This window comes from Vulpes vulpes, chromosome 8, assembly GCF_048418805.1.
Source record: "Vulpes vulpes isolate BD-2025 chromosome 8, VulVul3, whole genome shotgun sequence".
NCBI lineage: Eukaryota > Metazoa > Chordata > Mammalia > Carnivora > Canidae > Vulpes > Vulpes vulpes.
In genome coordinates, this window is record NC_132787.1 from 803,244 (window position 1) to 819,361 (window position 16,118).

A 16,118-nucleotide genomic window follows, 5' to 3' on the forward strand; every position below is an offset into this window, starting at 1 on the left:
GAAGAGGGAGGCTAGCGTGGCTGGAGGCTCGAGATGAGGAAGCCCCCGAACGTGGGAGCGGGACGATGAAAATGGCCAGGATCTCTCCTCCACCCGAGGAGGGAGGTTAAGGGACTGGCCCAAGGTCACACAACGTGGCTGTCCTGGTCGCCAGCAAGCCCGGCGCTCACACCGCTGGGGCCTAACTGCACACGACAGGTAAGGGGCCAAGGGACCTAACTGCACACAACAGGTGAGGGGCCGAGGGGCCTAACTGCACACGACAGGTGAGGGACCGAGGGGCTGGAGGCTGTAAGCCCCTCGGAGCGAGGCGGGGGCCCCTCGGTCGCCGCTCCCTACTCCGTTGTCTGCCCCCAAGCAGTGCTGAGCCCACGGGAGACCTGAGCAGCCTATGGTAGGACAGTGGCTTGTTTATCCCGCCACTGTACGGGACGCGCTCGGGGAAGGTTCATTAGATAAATAAAAGGGAGGGAGGGAGACTGGCGGGGAGGGGGGCTATCTCCCTGAGCTCACCAGAGATCTCTGAGGCAGGGTCTCCGCAACCCTAACGGAGAGCCCGCGGGGAAGAACGAGGCCGTGGAGCCTTCCTCCCACACAGCCTCCCTCCGCGTCTCCGCAGCCTCCACCCCGAGACCCCGCTCTTTTATGGCTCCTGTTGAAATCTGAACCGAGCGTGACCGAGACACCAGACGGAGCGGTGAGGGAGGGGAAGAAAGATTAAACAATAAACTTGACAAATGGGGAGTCAAGAAGGGGACCTGGACCTGGACCCAGGCGGCTGGAAGGCGCCAGGTGCTGACCCCCCCCAAGGCCTCTAACTCCCCGACAGCGCCCTCTCCAGCCGGGCAGTGGCCGCTCCGGTTCTCAAGTCCTTCAGAGTTGGGAGCTCCCCAGACCCACGGCCCGGCCTCCCCTCACTTTCTTCTGCAGGAAGCGCTACTTCCCTGCCGGGGCAGGTCCTCACCCAGGCCGAAGGAAAACTGGAAGCTTCCGCAACAACCCCCCTCCACCTGCAGCCCTAGCCCTGTCCCACCACACCCACTTCTTTCCCCTTCTCCCTCGGCCCCCGCAGCCTGGGAACAGCCTCAGACCCCGACCCCTGGAAAGCATCAGTCGGCCCCAGCTCCAGGCAGCACGCAGGAAGGGGAGGCTGGGGTAGGCATGATCCCCGCGCCCCAGGGGACCTCAGCTCCCCCACCAGTTCATCTCTGGATCATCACGGCTGATGATCTGGCAATTTCCAAAGCCCCCGTACTACTTCCCACACCCACACTCCTAGAAGGCCAGGGTAAGTGGGGGGCTTCGGACAGAGCAGCCTCAAGGCCCAGGGCTAGGCGTTGGGAGAAGGAACTGATTCCCTTTGGGGCTCTTAGCCCCGATGAGGAGATCTCAGAGGAATGTGAGGTCCCACGGATGCCGGGGTGAGGAAGGAGAGAAGGCGGGTGGTCACAGCCACGGCGCCTGCCTGCCACGGGCAAGAGGGAGCAGCACAAAGGAAAGGGAGATGGGAATGGGAGGATAAAGGGAAGGGCAAGACAGGAAGGGGAGAAGTGGGCACAGGTGCACGCAGCACGTGAGGACCAGGTCTCGATCCCCCTCCTCCTGCCGGCGGTGACCCCAGGCGACCTGTCCTCCTCCTGCCCTCGCCCTCCTCGGCCCTGGTGCCTACCTGAGGATGGGGCCCTGGAGGTGGCTCCTCTGCACAGGAACAGGGTTTGCCATGGGAATCAAAGCGTCCTACTCCAGAGCACCCAAATCCGCCCGGGGCCCCAGGGCCCCTGCAGGGAAGGGCCCCTCCTGGGCCCAGCTTGATCTCCCAGGACCCAGCTACTGCTCCTCCGGGGAAGGAGAGGGAGACCAGACAGGCAGCCAGCAAGGGCGGGAGGCCCCGGGAAAAGTTTCACATCGGAATCGGGAATCGGACCGAAAACAAGAGCCTGTTCTCAGAAGAATCCCAGAAAGGACAGAAATAGCACAGTCCGGCCCCCTGCTCCGAGGAGGTGGGGCTGCTCCCGGGAGAGGGGGCTAGTGCGGGTGCGGGCCAGGGCCTCCCCGAACCTGCGGGAGGGCAAGTGCCCCAGGGTGAGGCCTGCAGAGCCCCCGGGCCCAAAGCAGGGCCCCCCAGCCCCCCAGCCCCCCAGCCCCCCAGCCCCCCCAGGCATCCTTCACCACCTGGAAGGACGGAAGCGAGGCAGGAAGAGGCCAGACCCGCGGGAGGGGGTCGGGGTCCGGGTCCCCCCCCCCCCCCCCCCCCCCCCCCCCCGCGTGAAGGAACCTGGGGCGCCCCTGCTGGGCCCCAGGTTGGGCAGGTCACTCCCACCGCCAGCCCCCACTTTCCGCATCTGGAAAACCAGGACGGGGGCGGGGGGGGGGGGGGACTGGGAGTCACTGGGGGTGGGACGCGGTGGGACGCCCGCCCGGGGACCCGCTCGGCCTCCAGGCTCTGCCCCCGCCCAGGTGGGGGAGGGGCTCCCGCGAGGTGGGCCCGAGGGGCCTGGGGTGACGTCACCAAGCCAGGCGCATCAGGGCCGCGATTGGTCAGCGGGGGCGGGGCGGGGCGGGGCTACGGGGGGCGGGGCTACGGGTGGGCGGGGCTAAGGGGCGGGGCTGGGGCGGGGCTAAGGGGAGGGCGGGAGAGGGGCGGGCGGGGGCTAGCGCCGCAAGCTGCACACCGGTGGACCAAGCTCCTTCCTCCCAGGTCGGGCCCAGGAGGCCAGGGAGGGTGCGGACAGGACGGTTTAGACCAGAGGGTGCAGACAGGAGGGTGCAGACAGGAGGGTCCAGCCCGGAGGGTGCAGATGGGAGGGTCCAGGCCAGGAGGGTGCCAGACAGGAGGGTGCAGACAGGAGGGTCCAGCCGGGAGGGTGCAGACTTGAGGGTGCAGATGGGAGGGTCCAGCCGGGAGGATGCAGATGGGAGGGTCCAGGCCAGGAGGGTGCCAGACAGGAGGGTGCAGACAGGAGGGTCCAGCCGGGAGGGTGCAGACAGGAGGGTGCAGACAGGAGGGTCCAGCCGGGAGGGTGCAGATGGGAGGGTCCCGGAGGGTCAGGCTGGGAAGGTCCGGCCAGGAGGGTACAGACGTGAGGGTGCAGACAGGAGGGTGCAGACAGGAGGGTGTGGACGGGAGGGGGGGCAGGGGGGGCGGGGGGATTGGGGGGGTGACAGGAGAAAGGGGGAAGAGAAGAAACAGACCAAGAGCCAGGATTTTACGACGGGAAGTCTTCCTCCCCACTGCCGTCCCCGAAAAGCGGAGAGAAATTTAAAAAGCTTGTCGCTGTGCCAAAGCCGTGAAGGATGATAAACAAATGAAGTTCGGGAACCTGCTGTTTCTCAGCCTCCCCGCGACCCGGGACAAGTGGAAGTGGGCTCCGACAGCAGCGGCAGGAGCGGCAGGAGCGGAGGTTAAACATCCACAAGTCGTTCTCCAGTGAACTCCTGTAGCCACGAAGCGGGGCCGCTGCAGGTCTGGGAAGACAGGAAGCCCCCCCCTGCGCCCCTCTCATGTTCTCAGCGCTCCCACCACACACACACACACACACACACACACACACACACGGTAGTGTTTTTAGAGAAAAAGGACTAGGCCCAGAGTCAGAGCCCCGGGGTGGGGGGTGAGGGACAAGCCCAAGGCCTGTTGGTGGCCACGCCTGCCTGGAGGGCTGGGGAGAGGGGAGGAGTGCGCGGGGGGGGGGGGGGGGGGGCCAGTGGCCTGCACGGCCTGCACAGCCTGAGACGCCAACAATCAGGAGCCAGGGCCGCCCCCCTCCCTCGGCTCACTCCAGGCCCTCAGTCCAGGCCCCCCCACCTCAAGCAGGCACTAACCTCAACCCACCCACGGCAAGCGGAGACGTCTTAGACTAGAGAAGCCTTGGAGGGAGATGATACCTTGTCCATCCCTCTGCCCTCCTGCCCAACAGAACCCAGAGCCGGCTGGACAAACGACGGCTCGCCCCGTCACCCCACACAATACGCGTTGCATCGTCCCCATACGAGCGTGCACCCCATACGAGCCCACCCCAGCCTATGACCGTTATTAACCGTCCCTAACAAGAAAGGAAACCGGCCGGCCACTAGCCCTTCCTGGGGAAAACAGTCTCGCTCACAGCCACTCACCCGCGCATACACACACACCACACTTGTGTCCCAGCCGGGGTGGGAGGCGGGGCGGACGTGGGGTGACCCCAGCAGAGTCCAGCATGGGTTTGCCTTTAGCCTAAAAATCTAGTTTAAAAATAGCAAGGAGCACGACCATGATGCCTCAGGCCCAGGCCCAGGCCCAGGCCCAGGCCCAGCATCCCCCAAGTGCCCTGAAGGACAGGAGTGGGGATAGGTGACCCCGCCTCTGGTCAGAGCAGGACGGTGCAGGACAGGGGTGGTAGTGGGGTGTACGTGGGAGTGGGGTGGAGGGGAGCGGTTGGGGAAGGGATTCACCAGCTGATCTCAAGGTGCCAAAATCTCAGAAATCGAAAGAACCAAAGAAATCACCTAAATCCAGGGGAAAGAGGACATGAACTAAAATCAGAAGACTTGGGACGCCTGCGGGGCTCAGCGACTGAGCGTCTGCCTTTGGTCCAGGGCGTGACCCCGGGGTCCCTGGATCGAGTCCCCCGTCGGGCTCCCTGCAGGGAGCCTGCTTCTCCCTCTGCCTGTGTCTCTGCCTCTCTCTGTGTCTCTCATGAATAAATAAATAAAATCTTTAAAAAATAAAAAATAAATAAAATCAGAAGACTTTTGCCTAGACTTTATCATCATGTGTGACCCTGGGCAGGACGCGCGGAGCCCATTTCCTTGTCTATGAAATGGGAAAATAGTATGTGCCTCACAGAATGCACACAAGGACCTGCCGAGGTCGCACGAGAGCCCCTTGGGAGCCATGAAGCGAAGCGTCAATGCCACAGCTGACTCCTAGTCCAACTAGTCCGCTCAGCAAACGGCGGGTCCTCCGTGAACACTCGTACCCAGGACCTCTGGGGTGGAAGCGCCCCGGTGACCCTGCCGCCACCTCTCCGGATGTCTAGGGCTCATCCCTGGCTCCTTATCCCACAGCGGCCACGGGGCAGTGGAAGGAGGGGGGACGCGCAGAGCCCCCAGAACGCCCTCCCCCTGCCCGGCCCCGCCGCTCCCCTCACCCCCTGCTTCCCACTGCTATGCGGGCAGCCTCCCTTCTGGCAGCTGGCTGGGCACCGTGGCGGGGGTGGCTCCAGAATTAAAAATAGCCCCCCTGGTGGCAGAGCCGGGGCGCCATGGGCGGGGGGGGGGGGGGGGGGGGGGGGGGGAGGCCCGGACAGAGGGGGGCGGTGGGGGATGGAGGACGGGTGGGAAGGACAGAAACGGGGAGAGCACAGGGAGAGGAGGGGGCCGCAGGGACAAGGGGGCAGAGAGGGAAAGAGGGGAGACCTGAGAGAGCCGGAGAGGGCCTGGGAAGGACGGCGGCGAGGTGGGGGGGTGGCTGGCTCCCCCCACCCTGCCCGCCCAGAAGCTGCCCTAGCAACGGCCCAGTGAGGAACAGGGTCGGCCAAACAGCTTGAGCCTCATCCGGACTGCGGACCCCAGATATCCCGGCCCCTGGCCCACACCCAGAGTCCCTCAGCCTTAGACCTGAGCCCTTACGAGAGGGAGGGACTGGGGGGGGCAAGAAAGTCCAGGGGAGGCTGGGGACAGAGGAGGGCCCCAGGACACAGCGCAGAAGAGGTCCCTCGGGCTCCCGCGTCCCCACGCCCCCTCCCTGCTCTGCTCCCCCCTGCTCCTTAACTGCCGCCCCCCGACCGCCGACCCCGACCCCGACCCCAACCACCGACCACCGACCCCGACCGCCGACCCCGACCGGCCTCCAAAGCGCACCCAGCACATGCTCCAGCGGACTCGGGCGTCCAGGGGCCCAGCAGGTGCTGGAGGCGGCCTGGGACGGGAGAGGGAGGGGAAGCTTGGGGGACTGGCGGCAGGTGTGGCGGGAGCCGCACAAGCGTGTGCAGGCGGCAGGCGGGCCCCAGCCCTGGCCCCACCCGACCAGCCGTCCCTGGGCAGCACCTTCCCCCTCTGCTAGCCTGTCAGATGTCGGATGTCGGGGTCGGCTGCCGGGGGCAAGGTCACCCTCTCTGACTAGCTCGCTGCCTGCCCAACTCGCCCCTACCCTGACGCTAAAGGGAGGAGGGCGGCTTTCTCCCTCACCAGAGGAAGGTCACGTTCTAACCTCCGTGAACTTTTCAGGAAGTTCTCCCGCATGTCTATCTTTTTTTTCTTTTTTTTTTTTTTTTTTTTTCCTGCATGTCTATCTTTACTCCATCTTGCTGCAATTAAAACGACAGGAAATTTTCTTGGCAACTCAAAAAAAAAAAAAAGGGCAGGACAAAGATGTCTTTAGGGTGAATCTGGTGCACTCTGATTTATGATATTTCTTTAGGGCTGGAATTTCTAAAGCTCCTGCTTAGCAGAGACACAGTGAGCGTTCAGGGAGCCTGGCAACACTGCTGGCACGTGTGCTCGCTCAGCCCAGGCCCCAGAAGTTTCCAAAGGCGGTGGGCATGGAGAGCTGGGGGGTGCTGCACCGACACCAAGGGCTGATGAAGAAGACGCTGCTCTACCCCCAGGTCCTGCCCGCGGGAGAACCACGAAGCCCCCTGGAGGCCGAGCTCCCTTCCCAACACCGCTCGGGGCCAACGCCAGCTGGCAGCCTGATCCTGCCACTGCAGCCACAGTAGCTGTTGGCAAAGCTGACTTCTCTGCAGCTGCGGAATCCACCGGCCCAGGAACCCGGCTGCGCCCAGCAGCACCACCTGCAGCACCCCTTCCCAGCTCTCCTCCAGCCCCAGGGCCCCCAGGCCCCCCCAGGCCCCACCCTGCCCTTCCCCCCGCCACGACCCCGTCACAGCTCCCTCGGTGGACTCGGGCCAGGTCTGGGATGCTGACGCAGAATCCGAACCTGATGTTTCCTTCCCAGAGCCACACAGATGCAGCGGGAGCGCAGGGGAGAGGAGCAGGTGCGGGATGGGGGGGCTCGGGACAGAGCCGCAAGAGCAGGGCCAGCAGGGACCCCCTGCACTGCACGGAGGACAACAACTCACTCGCTTCCCTTCCCCTTCCCAGGAGCCTCCTTCCCCCTCGATTCCGATCTTTGCCCCAGTCAGCCCCCCGGTGCCCTCCCAGTTCCCCAGGACCCTTACGTCTTCCTCCCGGAGGGGACCATCTCATTATCTGGGACAACTCCCAGTCTCTCGGGGACCTCACCTGCACCCCACCTGCTGCCCTGGTTTTGTCCCTTTTCCTCTGCTGCTATCCTGAGCTGGAAAATAGCTACCCAGCTTCCGCACCTGAGAAGACGAGCCCCCAGAGAGCAGAAGGCAATGACTTGGCTTCCTCCCCAGGGCGGCTGGGAGGTGAGGTCACCGAGAAGGCAAAACAAAGGCCTTGCAGAAAGAATCCTCCGGGGGGTCGCAGACACCCTGTGCCTCACCCTGTGCTGCCAGCATCACACGTGGGGTGGGGGCGGAGGCCCCAGGCATTTCCCGGCTCCAGGCCAAGCTGAGAAAGGGGTGCGGGGTGGGAGCAGGGAAGGCCAGAGAGGCCACGTCCAAAGGAATAGGGAGGGAGGAAGTGGGACGAGAGAAGAGCAACTGCAGCCCAGCAGGGAAAGATGGGAACAGAGGAGAGGGACGGGGAGCAAGGGTGCAAGAAAAACCAGAGACGGGAAAGCAGAGGGAGCAGAGAGGCGGGAAACAAACCCTCCACGATTCCTGGAGAGACTCAAAGGAGAGGGAAAGATGCGCTTCAAGGGTCCCCGCTCCTCCACCCCAGGGGAGCGGCCAGAAACGAGGGGAAGGTAGGCGACAGGTAGGCGACGCCGCTCACCTCATTGACTTCAGGAGCTCCCTGGACCGCGGGCAGGTGCAGGGCTCCAGGGAAGTCCAGCCTCTCCCTCTCCCTCTCCCTCACCCGCGGGCCTCCCAGGGCCAGTGCGACCCACCTCGAGCCACCTCACCTGCCTCCCGGCAAAAGTGACAAGTGCAACCTCCACGGTGGAGTTTCCTCTCTCGGTCTTTCTAACTGGCCTCCTGGGGCTTCTGGGCCAACAAAATGACGTTTGGGTTTGGGTTCTAAGGGACTTTCGAGATTCTCTAAAGCAGCATGCGGCATCCCTGCTCATGTCCCCCCCAAGGCCCAGACACTCGGGATCGATGCCAGAGGACAGTTTCTCCGACGTTCCCGGATTCACCAGTGGCAGCCCCTGGGCTCCCCGCGCCCACCAGGGCCTAGAGCTGCAGCCGCCCTCTCCCCTGGGGTCTGACCACCGCGTAAAGGGGTGACAGGGGCAAGTCCTTCCTTTTTCCTCCGACCTCAGTGCACATCCTTTGCAGGTAGCCCCCCCTCCGCCTTCCGCTCTCCAGGCGCAGACACCCGCCCCGCCCCTCCAGACGGCGCCCGGTCAACGGGACTCCCCAGAGTGGTGGCCCAGACGCCAGGCCCCAAATCTGTTGGGCAGTCGACAGCCCTGCCTCTTGGTCTTTATCGGTCTCCCCTCCGAGCCTCTCATTCCCTCCCCCCACCCCACCTCCCAGGGAGCAAGGTCTCGGGTGCGGAAGACACTCTAGACTTTATCATTTAAGACTCGCTCTCATACGCGAGGCATCCAGTGAGGAACTGAGACTCGGACACACTCCGTGGCTCCAAGACGTGGGAACATGAAGTCGGAGTCCACACACAGGGCCACGCACATCCTCTCGTCCACGCACAGGACGGGCTCAGGTGCCCGGGTGCGCGCAGGCCTCCCCTCACGTGCCATTCATAAGCCTGAACACCGAGATGTCGTCACGGAGCTCCGAGGCCGCAAGCTGTCCCCCCCCCCCCCCTGCCGCACGCCGGCCTTCACCCACACACGTATGGGTACACGCCAGGCATTCATGGTCTCATCCTGACGCGCGTCGTGCACACGTCCACGTAACGGCTGCGTGTCCTCTCTGCAACTCCTTCAGCTCCAGGCTCCGGCCTGAGTCCTCAGACCCGGTCCCTCTTGAACATCAGCCTCTCAGAAGGCAACGTGGCCTCCTTTTCTTCCATTTCCCCCCATCCCCTGCGACCCGCCCCCCTCCGCCCACGAACAGGAGCACGTGCACCGCAGAATCAGAGCCACACCTGGGCTCCGTCATATACACGGGTGACCGTGAAGTCATTTGCTCACCCCTTTGTGAGAAACGGCGTTTCTCGAGTGCCTGTTCCGTTTCAGGTTCCGCACTAGACTCGGTTAAAACAAAGACGAGCCAAAATAATCCCCAGCTGGGCCCTTGCTCGCGCTCAGCTGTAATGACCTTGAGCCACAGCTTGGGACAAGTGGCCCAGCCACTCGGGAGTCCTGAGTACCATGTGAGGAGAGGAGAGAGGAAGGGACTGTGCGCACCACCCCAGAGGAAAGGGGAGTTCTGTCTGTAAAATTCCAGGAGAAACTGGGGCAGGGGGAAGAAGGTGATGCTTGTGGCATCCTGGGAGAAAGGATTCCCGTGCGTGTGAAGCCCCCAGCCCACTCCGCCAAAGGAAAAGATTAGGCAGGAATGATAGAGGGAGAGTTTTACGGCTTGGATGGATGTAGCAAAGAGAGGAACAGGGAGCCTTGTCCACTCCTACTCCGCTTGTCGGACCTGAACCAGACCATATACCCCACAGGAGCAGGACGGGGCCTACGAGGCCCACCAGCATACCCCAGCCTCCAGCTCACCGCCTGAGCCTCAGGAGGACCCGGCTACTAGATGCTGAGTGAATGAATGAGCTAAGGACGGCGAGCCAATCTCTGTTTGCAGATTTTCTTGATTCACAGAAGACACAGAAAGCCCCGCGCTGCAGAGCCTCCCCTACACCCCTCAAAGCCCTCGGTCTCAGAGCAGCGTAGGCAGCCCGGTTAAATCCTTCATCTGAGGGTTCGAAATGCTCGTTCTGCTCACCCCATCGTCTCCAGACTCCCTAGCCCAGCCTCTCTCACGCCCCCACTTACGAGTCTGCTTAGGTAGGAAGATTTTCCTGCTAGGTAGAGGCGACATCCCATAGCTAGAGACTCCTCAGCTCATATGCTCCAGATTCTGAATGAATCTTTGGCCGAGTCCTACTGTGGGAAACAGGATTCCTGGATGCCCTCCCCAAGAAGAAACTGCCCTACAACTTATATTAATATGGGCTTTTTAACCAGAGGCAAAAGCACCAGACCCAGGCTCCCTGGAGACGAGCTAGATTAGATGCCCCAGATTAGAGATTAAAAGGATTGTTGGGGGGGCGGGGAGATAGGAGATGTCGTGTAGGGGAATCGAGGCCTTTATGTGCACGTCTTCGTTCTACTCAGTACCCAGCCATGAGATAATGGCATCCGTCCCCCATCCCCTCACTAAGGCCTCCCCAATATTCAAACGGCCCAACCCAGTAATCCATCAACTAGGGATCTACCCTGATATCAAAATCTTTGTCCAGTTTGGGAAAGTGAGATTGAGAATCTATTCGTGCGGATTAATAACATGGAAATGAGACTTCTCTGCGTGAGTTATTACATGCAGCTAGCACTTAAGGACCAGACAGCTAAAGTAAGGGGAGGCCGGAATAATTCAGTCCGTAAGCTTAGTGACCCCTGTCCAGCCCCATCTCCGGTAAGGACATCTCAGCTAACGCACTGCGTAGGGGCAGCTGCCTCTACTCCCTTCTTTCCCTGGGTTTCAACGTCTCCTCTGGGGATCCTCTTCTCTCGCCATTGAGCACTTCTCATACTGAAGGAAGAAATGGGAATTTGCTTCCAGGAGAGACTTTTGGCTAGAAAGGTATGGGAGGCAGTGAAACAGGCACAAACCTGCCCTTGCAGGGCCCACTCATTACCTGGAATGGAGGCAAGGAAAGGATAGGCCGAGGGCCGGGGCCGGGGGCCAGGGGCCGGGGCGCATCCCTGGGACACCTTGAATTCTCTCATTTATAATCCCCGAGCTCCCTTCTTTGCCTTTCCACCACTTCCTTACCTGTCACCCGCCCCAAGCTTCGTTACCATTAACAGAGCATCGTTTTTCCCCGTCAAGAATCGCTCAGTGCTCCTCCCAACAAAAATCAATTCAATCCGGCTTTCCATTTCTTCACCCCAGAACTCATTCCAAGGCTGCGCTTCACAGAGCCCGGCAAATTGCATTGGCTGGAGGCAGCAAAGGACAGGAACCGAGAAGCACAATTTGGATGCCGAGCCTCGTTGCCCACCGGGGCCTGGTCGTCCCTAAGGCCTCGCTAAGCAGACCCACCCGCCCAATGGCCGGGCGTCATCTTACTAGCACGGGCGAAGCATTTTAAAAACAAAACAGTCGTGAGCATCTATGCGTCGTCTCCTGCCACCTGTCTCCCTCCACCGGGACCCAGACACGGAGAGCTTCAGTGCTCACTCTTCAGGATGATGGGGAGGAACTGGGTTTCGGGGCTGTGGTTCCTGCAGTGCCTCCCTGAACCCCTACAGCCTCTTTCCCGGGACTGCTGGGAGTCGCATCAGGGGGACGGGCACCTTCCCTCCTTGTCTGATTAAGAATCCACAGACTGCGGAGGTTCCTGGATGGCGGCTCCCCGGGAGGTGAACGTGCTGCATGGGTTGACTGTGACCCACTCGTCTCCCTCTCTGGGGAACAGAAAGAAAAGTTGCTTCCGTCCCCTGGGACGGGACTATGGGGTACCTGAGTCCCTCGGTGGCCTGTTTACCCGTCATCCGCCCCCCCCATGCCCTCCTCCTGCAACAACAAGAGAAGATGCCTAAAGGTGCTTGGAGATCCCTGGGAGACCCTACAGCCACAGAAGGGTTTTGACGTCGCCCGGCCTGTCAGCCAAGGTCCCTCCCCAGCGCCCAGCTCCCGGGGACCTCGTCCAGATCCCGGCTGCCCACGGGGTCCAGCCCCGGAGCACCCGGTCCCCACCCCGTCCCCACCCGTCCCCACCCCGTCAGGCGCAGGGGGCAGAACCCCCGGTGCCAGCGGACACTGGGGACCCACAGGTTGGCCCGAGCATCCCCGCGCGCTCCGCTGCAGCTGTGCGCTCCGCACACCGAGCGCCCCGCGGCCCTCGCGCACACGCGTGTGGTGTGCACCGGCGTCCGCACGGCCTGGACACGGGTGCGTGTGAGTCAGCGGCAGCCCCGCGCGAGCCCGCACAGGTGGCGGCGCCCGGGGTGACCTGCCCCCGAGTGTGCGAGGTGCCCCCCCCCCGCCCCGGCCCCGCCGGCCCCTCCCCGCGCGCCGGGACTCACAGCGACCGCAGCTTGATCCACATCTTCTTGCCCGGGGCCGACTTCAGCTCCAGGGGGCACGGGCAGTCGGGCTCCAGCATCGCGGCCGCGCTGCGCGGGGACAGCTCCATGCTCGGCCTCGCCTGGGTCGGGGCAGGGCGCCGCGGCTCAGCCTCCGCCCTCCGCGCCCCCGCCCTCCCCGCCGCGTCCCCGGCCCCGGCCCCGGCCCCGTCCCCGGCCCCGAGCCCCTGCGCTCGGCCGCGGCCCCGCTGCGGCTCCGGCCCCTGCGCGCGCTGCACCCGGCTGCGGCTCCGGCCCGCCCCCCGCCCCGCCTCCCGCCCCCCGCCCCGCCTCCCCCGCCTCCCCCTCCCCTGCGGGCGATCCCCCTCCCCCGCGCCTCCCGCAGGGCCGCGGGGCTCACGCAGGAGCGGCGCCGAGGGCGGGCACGCAGGGGTGGGAGGGAGGGGGTGCGCGGGGGTGCGCCTGGGTGCGCGCGTCTGGCTCTGCGCCTGGGTGTGCGCGCGTGTCCGTGTGTGTGCCCGGGGGTGTGTGCGCGTCTGGGTGTGCGCCTGGGTGTGCGCGCGTGTGCCCGGGCTGGGTGCGCGCGTGTCCGTGTCTGGGTGCGCGCGTGTCCGTGTGTCTCCGGGTGTGCGCGCGTCCGGGTGTGCGCCTGGGTGTGCGCGTGTGCCCGGGGTGTGTGCGCCCGTGCGGCCCCGCGCATCCCCGCGCCCCCTTGCGCCCCCGCCTCTGAGCCCAGCCCCAGGTGCGCCCGCGCCGCGGGTCCCTAACGCGCTGGCCCCGCAGGTCCCCGCCGGCCTCCCTGGGGGCGGGACCGTCTTCCCAGCCTCGCGCTCCCCGGGGCAGGACAGCTTGGGGGGGGGGCTCCTTCCCGGCTCCCGGCTCCCGGCTCCCGCGCCGCCGCCCGCCCAGCCCCAGGGCCCCGCAGTCCGCCTTGGGCACCGGGGACGGACGCGGCCGCCCAGGACCCAGCACGGCGCGGGCGGGCGCACGGCCTCCCCCAGCGGCCCAGTCCCCCGAGCCCGGCCCCCAAGCGCCCCGGGAGCCCTCACACTTGCTCTCCTGCCTCCATCACCACCTACCTCAGCCGGGTGGGGAAATCCTCTGCGAAGGGAGAGTGGAGATGCGAGAGGTGTCGGTCCCCTAGGTCCTGGTCGCACACAGGCCTCTGATCCAGGATCCCGGGATGGGACTTGTAACTTGGAGGACTGGAGGCTGGAAGGAGGGTGGTCAGGAGAAGGTATTCACTCCATTCCAAGTGTCGGGGGGAGGGTCCCCCCTGCCCAGGCAACGGGGAGAGAGGAGCAGAGGCGAAGTGGCGGGTAAAGACGTCCAACATAAAAGAATCGCCTCTTAGGTGATCGGGTCAGGGCAGGCCTTCAGACCCCAGACCCCGGACGGCCCAGTACCCGCAGAACCCGCTCCCCGCAGAGGCCCCCACGGAGGGGACAGCAGGGCCAGCAGCAGGAGAGGCAGACAGCCTGCGGCACTTGGCCCGCGGGGCCTCTGGCGTGTGCCTCGGAGCCGCTCTCCCCTCCTCGCCCGGGAGGAGCCCCCGCCAAGACAAAGCTGCAGCTGAGACCCGGTCGGACTCCCACACACCCCAGCTCTCCAACCTGGAGCAATCACCTTCCCGAACAACTGGAAAAGAATGGGCTGGCAGCTACAAAAGAATTGCAAATGAGCATCAGCGTTAAGGAGCTGCCCAAATTAGGCAGATATTTAAACTAAGAGAGGCGGAAAAGGGGCGGGAGGTGTACCTCCAGGGGGACCTCGACGGGCCGGGCCTCGTCAGCGCGGCGGCAGATCCCACCCTGCTGCCCCGGGCCCCCAGCCCCTGCCCCATTTTAAGAAAAGGAAAATTCACCAAAGCAAAGCAAAGGTTATTCATGAAAGACACGTTAGAGTCCATCTAGCCCAGCCCCCTGCGTTCAACAAAGGGGAAAACCGAGCCCAGGGAAGTGATGGTCCCACAGAGGGTCAGCGCCGAGCCGGGCCAAGCCTCCACCCTCCTCCTCCCCGCGCTTCTCCATCCTGTGGCTCTCTTTCTCCTTTAGTCACCGGTCCCGGTGTTTGACCTCAACCCCATCCTTCTGGCACTTTCATCCCCCGACTGTCTCCCCCACCTCCTCACAGATAGGAACCCCATTTGCCTGCTCCATCCATAGGCTCTAAAGACCACGGCTGTTCCCTCCCTGTCCTCTTGCCCCCCCCACCCCCGCTTTTCCAGGCTGCCTCTGCCAGCCTCACTCGTCTCTCTCCTTCGTGCCTTCCGAGCTGCCCCTGCCCCTTGGAGCCCCTGCCTCCTCACTCCCCGAACCCCACTAGCCTCCCAACCAGCTGGCAGTTTGATAGAGACCAAAAATGATGCTTTGGCAGCGGTGACGGATGGATGTGATGTGCCTCCCACGGGAATGCTATTTAAAGGGGCGGCCTCACCATCCTCTCCTTCCAAAGTGACAGGAGAAGAGCCTGCTCCTCAATCTCTCCGGAGCTGCAAACTCAGCTCAAGTTAACTTCTGGCTTCCTCACCCTGCAGCCTGGCCTGTGCTCCCGCTTCCTGCTCAGGTGGGAGGGAGAGTACTTGACAACTCACGGAGGTGTGGGGGCTGAGGGGGGCTCATCTTCATCTCTTTTGATGACAGGTTCTTAGGAGGAGCAGGAGGCCCAGGGGGGGACGGGAGGCACAGTCTTCCCCCAACCTCGTGAGTGCATTTCAGCCATGTGCCAGCTTCTTCTCGGAGTCAAACTTTGTTGGAGAAGAACGGGGAGAGGCCTGCCTTCCCTCCTGGGCCCTGGCCCAGCAGCCGCTGTTCTCTCCCTCGCAGGTGGAGGCCCGCAGGTGACAGCCCCGGGCCAGGCCCAGCCGCTCCGTGAACCACCCGGGTGGCGGGAGCTGCGTGGCACCGCCCGAGGAAAGGGAGCTCGGCTGCCAGCATGTCACCCCAGGCCTGGTGGGAGGGGGCGTCCCACCTCAGCGCCGCACACAGCTAATGGAGGTGCTACTGAAACCACCGCACTAATGAAACTGCTGAGGCTGGGACCTACTCTCTGCCTGCAGACAAAACGGTCGAGTCAGGCTCTCTCCCCACACAGTTCCTCACTTCCTTTTAAGGCGTAAATAAAACAAGCCTGGGATGTGAGAGCAGCTGGTTGCGTCCCCAGCAGTCAGGGGTCGGAGGCCCTCCTGGTCAAGGAAGCATAGGGTCCCTACGCGTTCATGAGATGCTCATGGGTCCGTCAGGGCACCCGTCCCTTCACCTCTAGACACTCACTTCTTGTTTCGGGTGGTAAAGCCTCGTGCCCTCACCTCCTCCTACGTGCTCATTCTGGAGCCTCGGGATCCTAACAACCAAGTCTTCCCAGATGGCCCGGCGGTCTGGTCAGGTAGAAATGATCCAAGGATTGGTATCAGACGTGGTCCCGGATCTAGATGTACTGCTAATGTGTGACCCTCGTTAAATCATTAAACATCTCTGCATCTGTGTGCCGGCCTAAAATAGGGAGGCCTTCCCTGGCTCCCCTGCAGAATAAAAAGATGCTGCTTGCAATGACTTTTTTTTTTTTTTTTTTTTTTTTGCAATGACAACGTTTTAGAAAAGAACAGATCTCTGCTGCCAAGGGTAAGGGAAGGGGAAGGGGATATGGTTGCAAAAAAAAAAAAAAAAAAAAAAAAGCAACGTGAGGATCCTTGCGGTGACTGGCCTGTTCTGTATCTTGACCGTGGTGGTGGCCGCTGCACAAACCGACTCGTGAAAACGCTGTTACATACACACGGAGCAAGGAGAATGAGTAAAACTGGGGAATCTGGATTAGATCATGACATGCTATTATTAGCACAATACCCTCTAGTTCCATCCATGTCATTGCAAATGACAAGGTTTCATTT

At 63.1% G+C, this 16,118-nt stretch overlaps 1 protein-coding gene across 4 annotated transcripts in view; it reads right to left on the reverse strand.

Annotated features, from left to right (window-relative positions):
• Window positions 1–14,598, reverse strand: part of PDE1B (phosphodiesterase 1B) — a 28,060-nt gene extending 13,462 nt beyond the window's left edge. The window contains exons 1-3 of one of the 4 annotated variants that reach the window (XM_072765121.1): window positions 14,480–14,598; window positions 13,312–13,444; window positions 12,233–12,354 (exon numbers count right to left, since the gene is read on the reverse strand). In XM_072765121.1, the coding sequence (XP_072621222.1) occupies window positions 12,233–12,342 (110 nt within the window). In that variant the 5' untranslated portion in view covers window positions 12,343–12,354; window positions 13,312–13,444; window positions 14,480–14,598. Of the gene's footprint in view, window positions 1–1,669; window positions 1,966–12,232; window positions 12,355–13,311; window positions 13,822–13,845; window positions 13,939–14,479 lie in introns of those variants that run through there. The other 3 variants (XM_072765120.1, XM_072765119.1, XM_072765123.1) reach the window with 3 other exon arrangements.
• Between the last annotated feature and the right edge of the window lie 1,520 nt (window positions 14,599–16,118).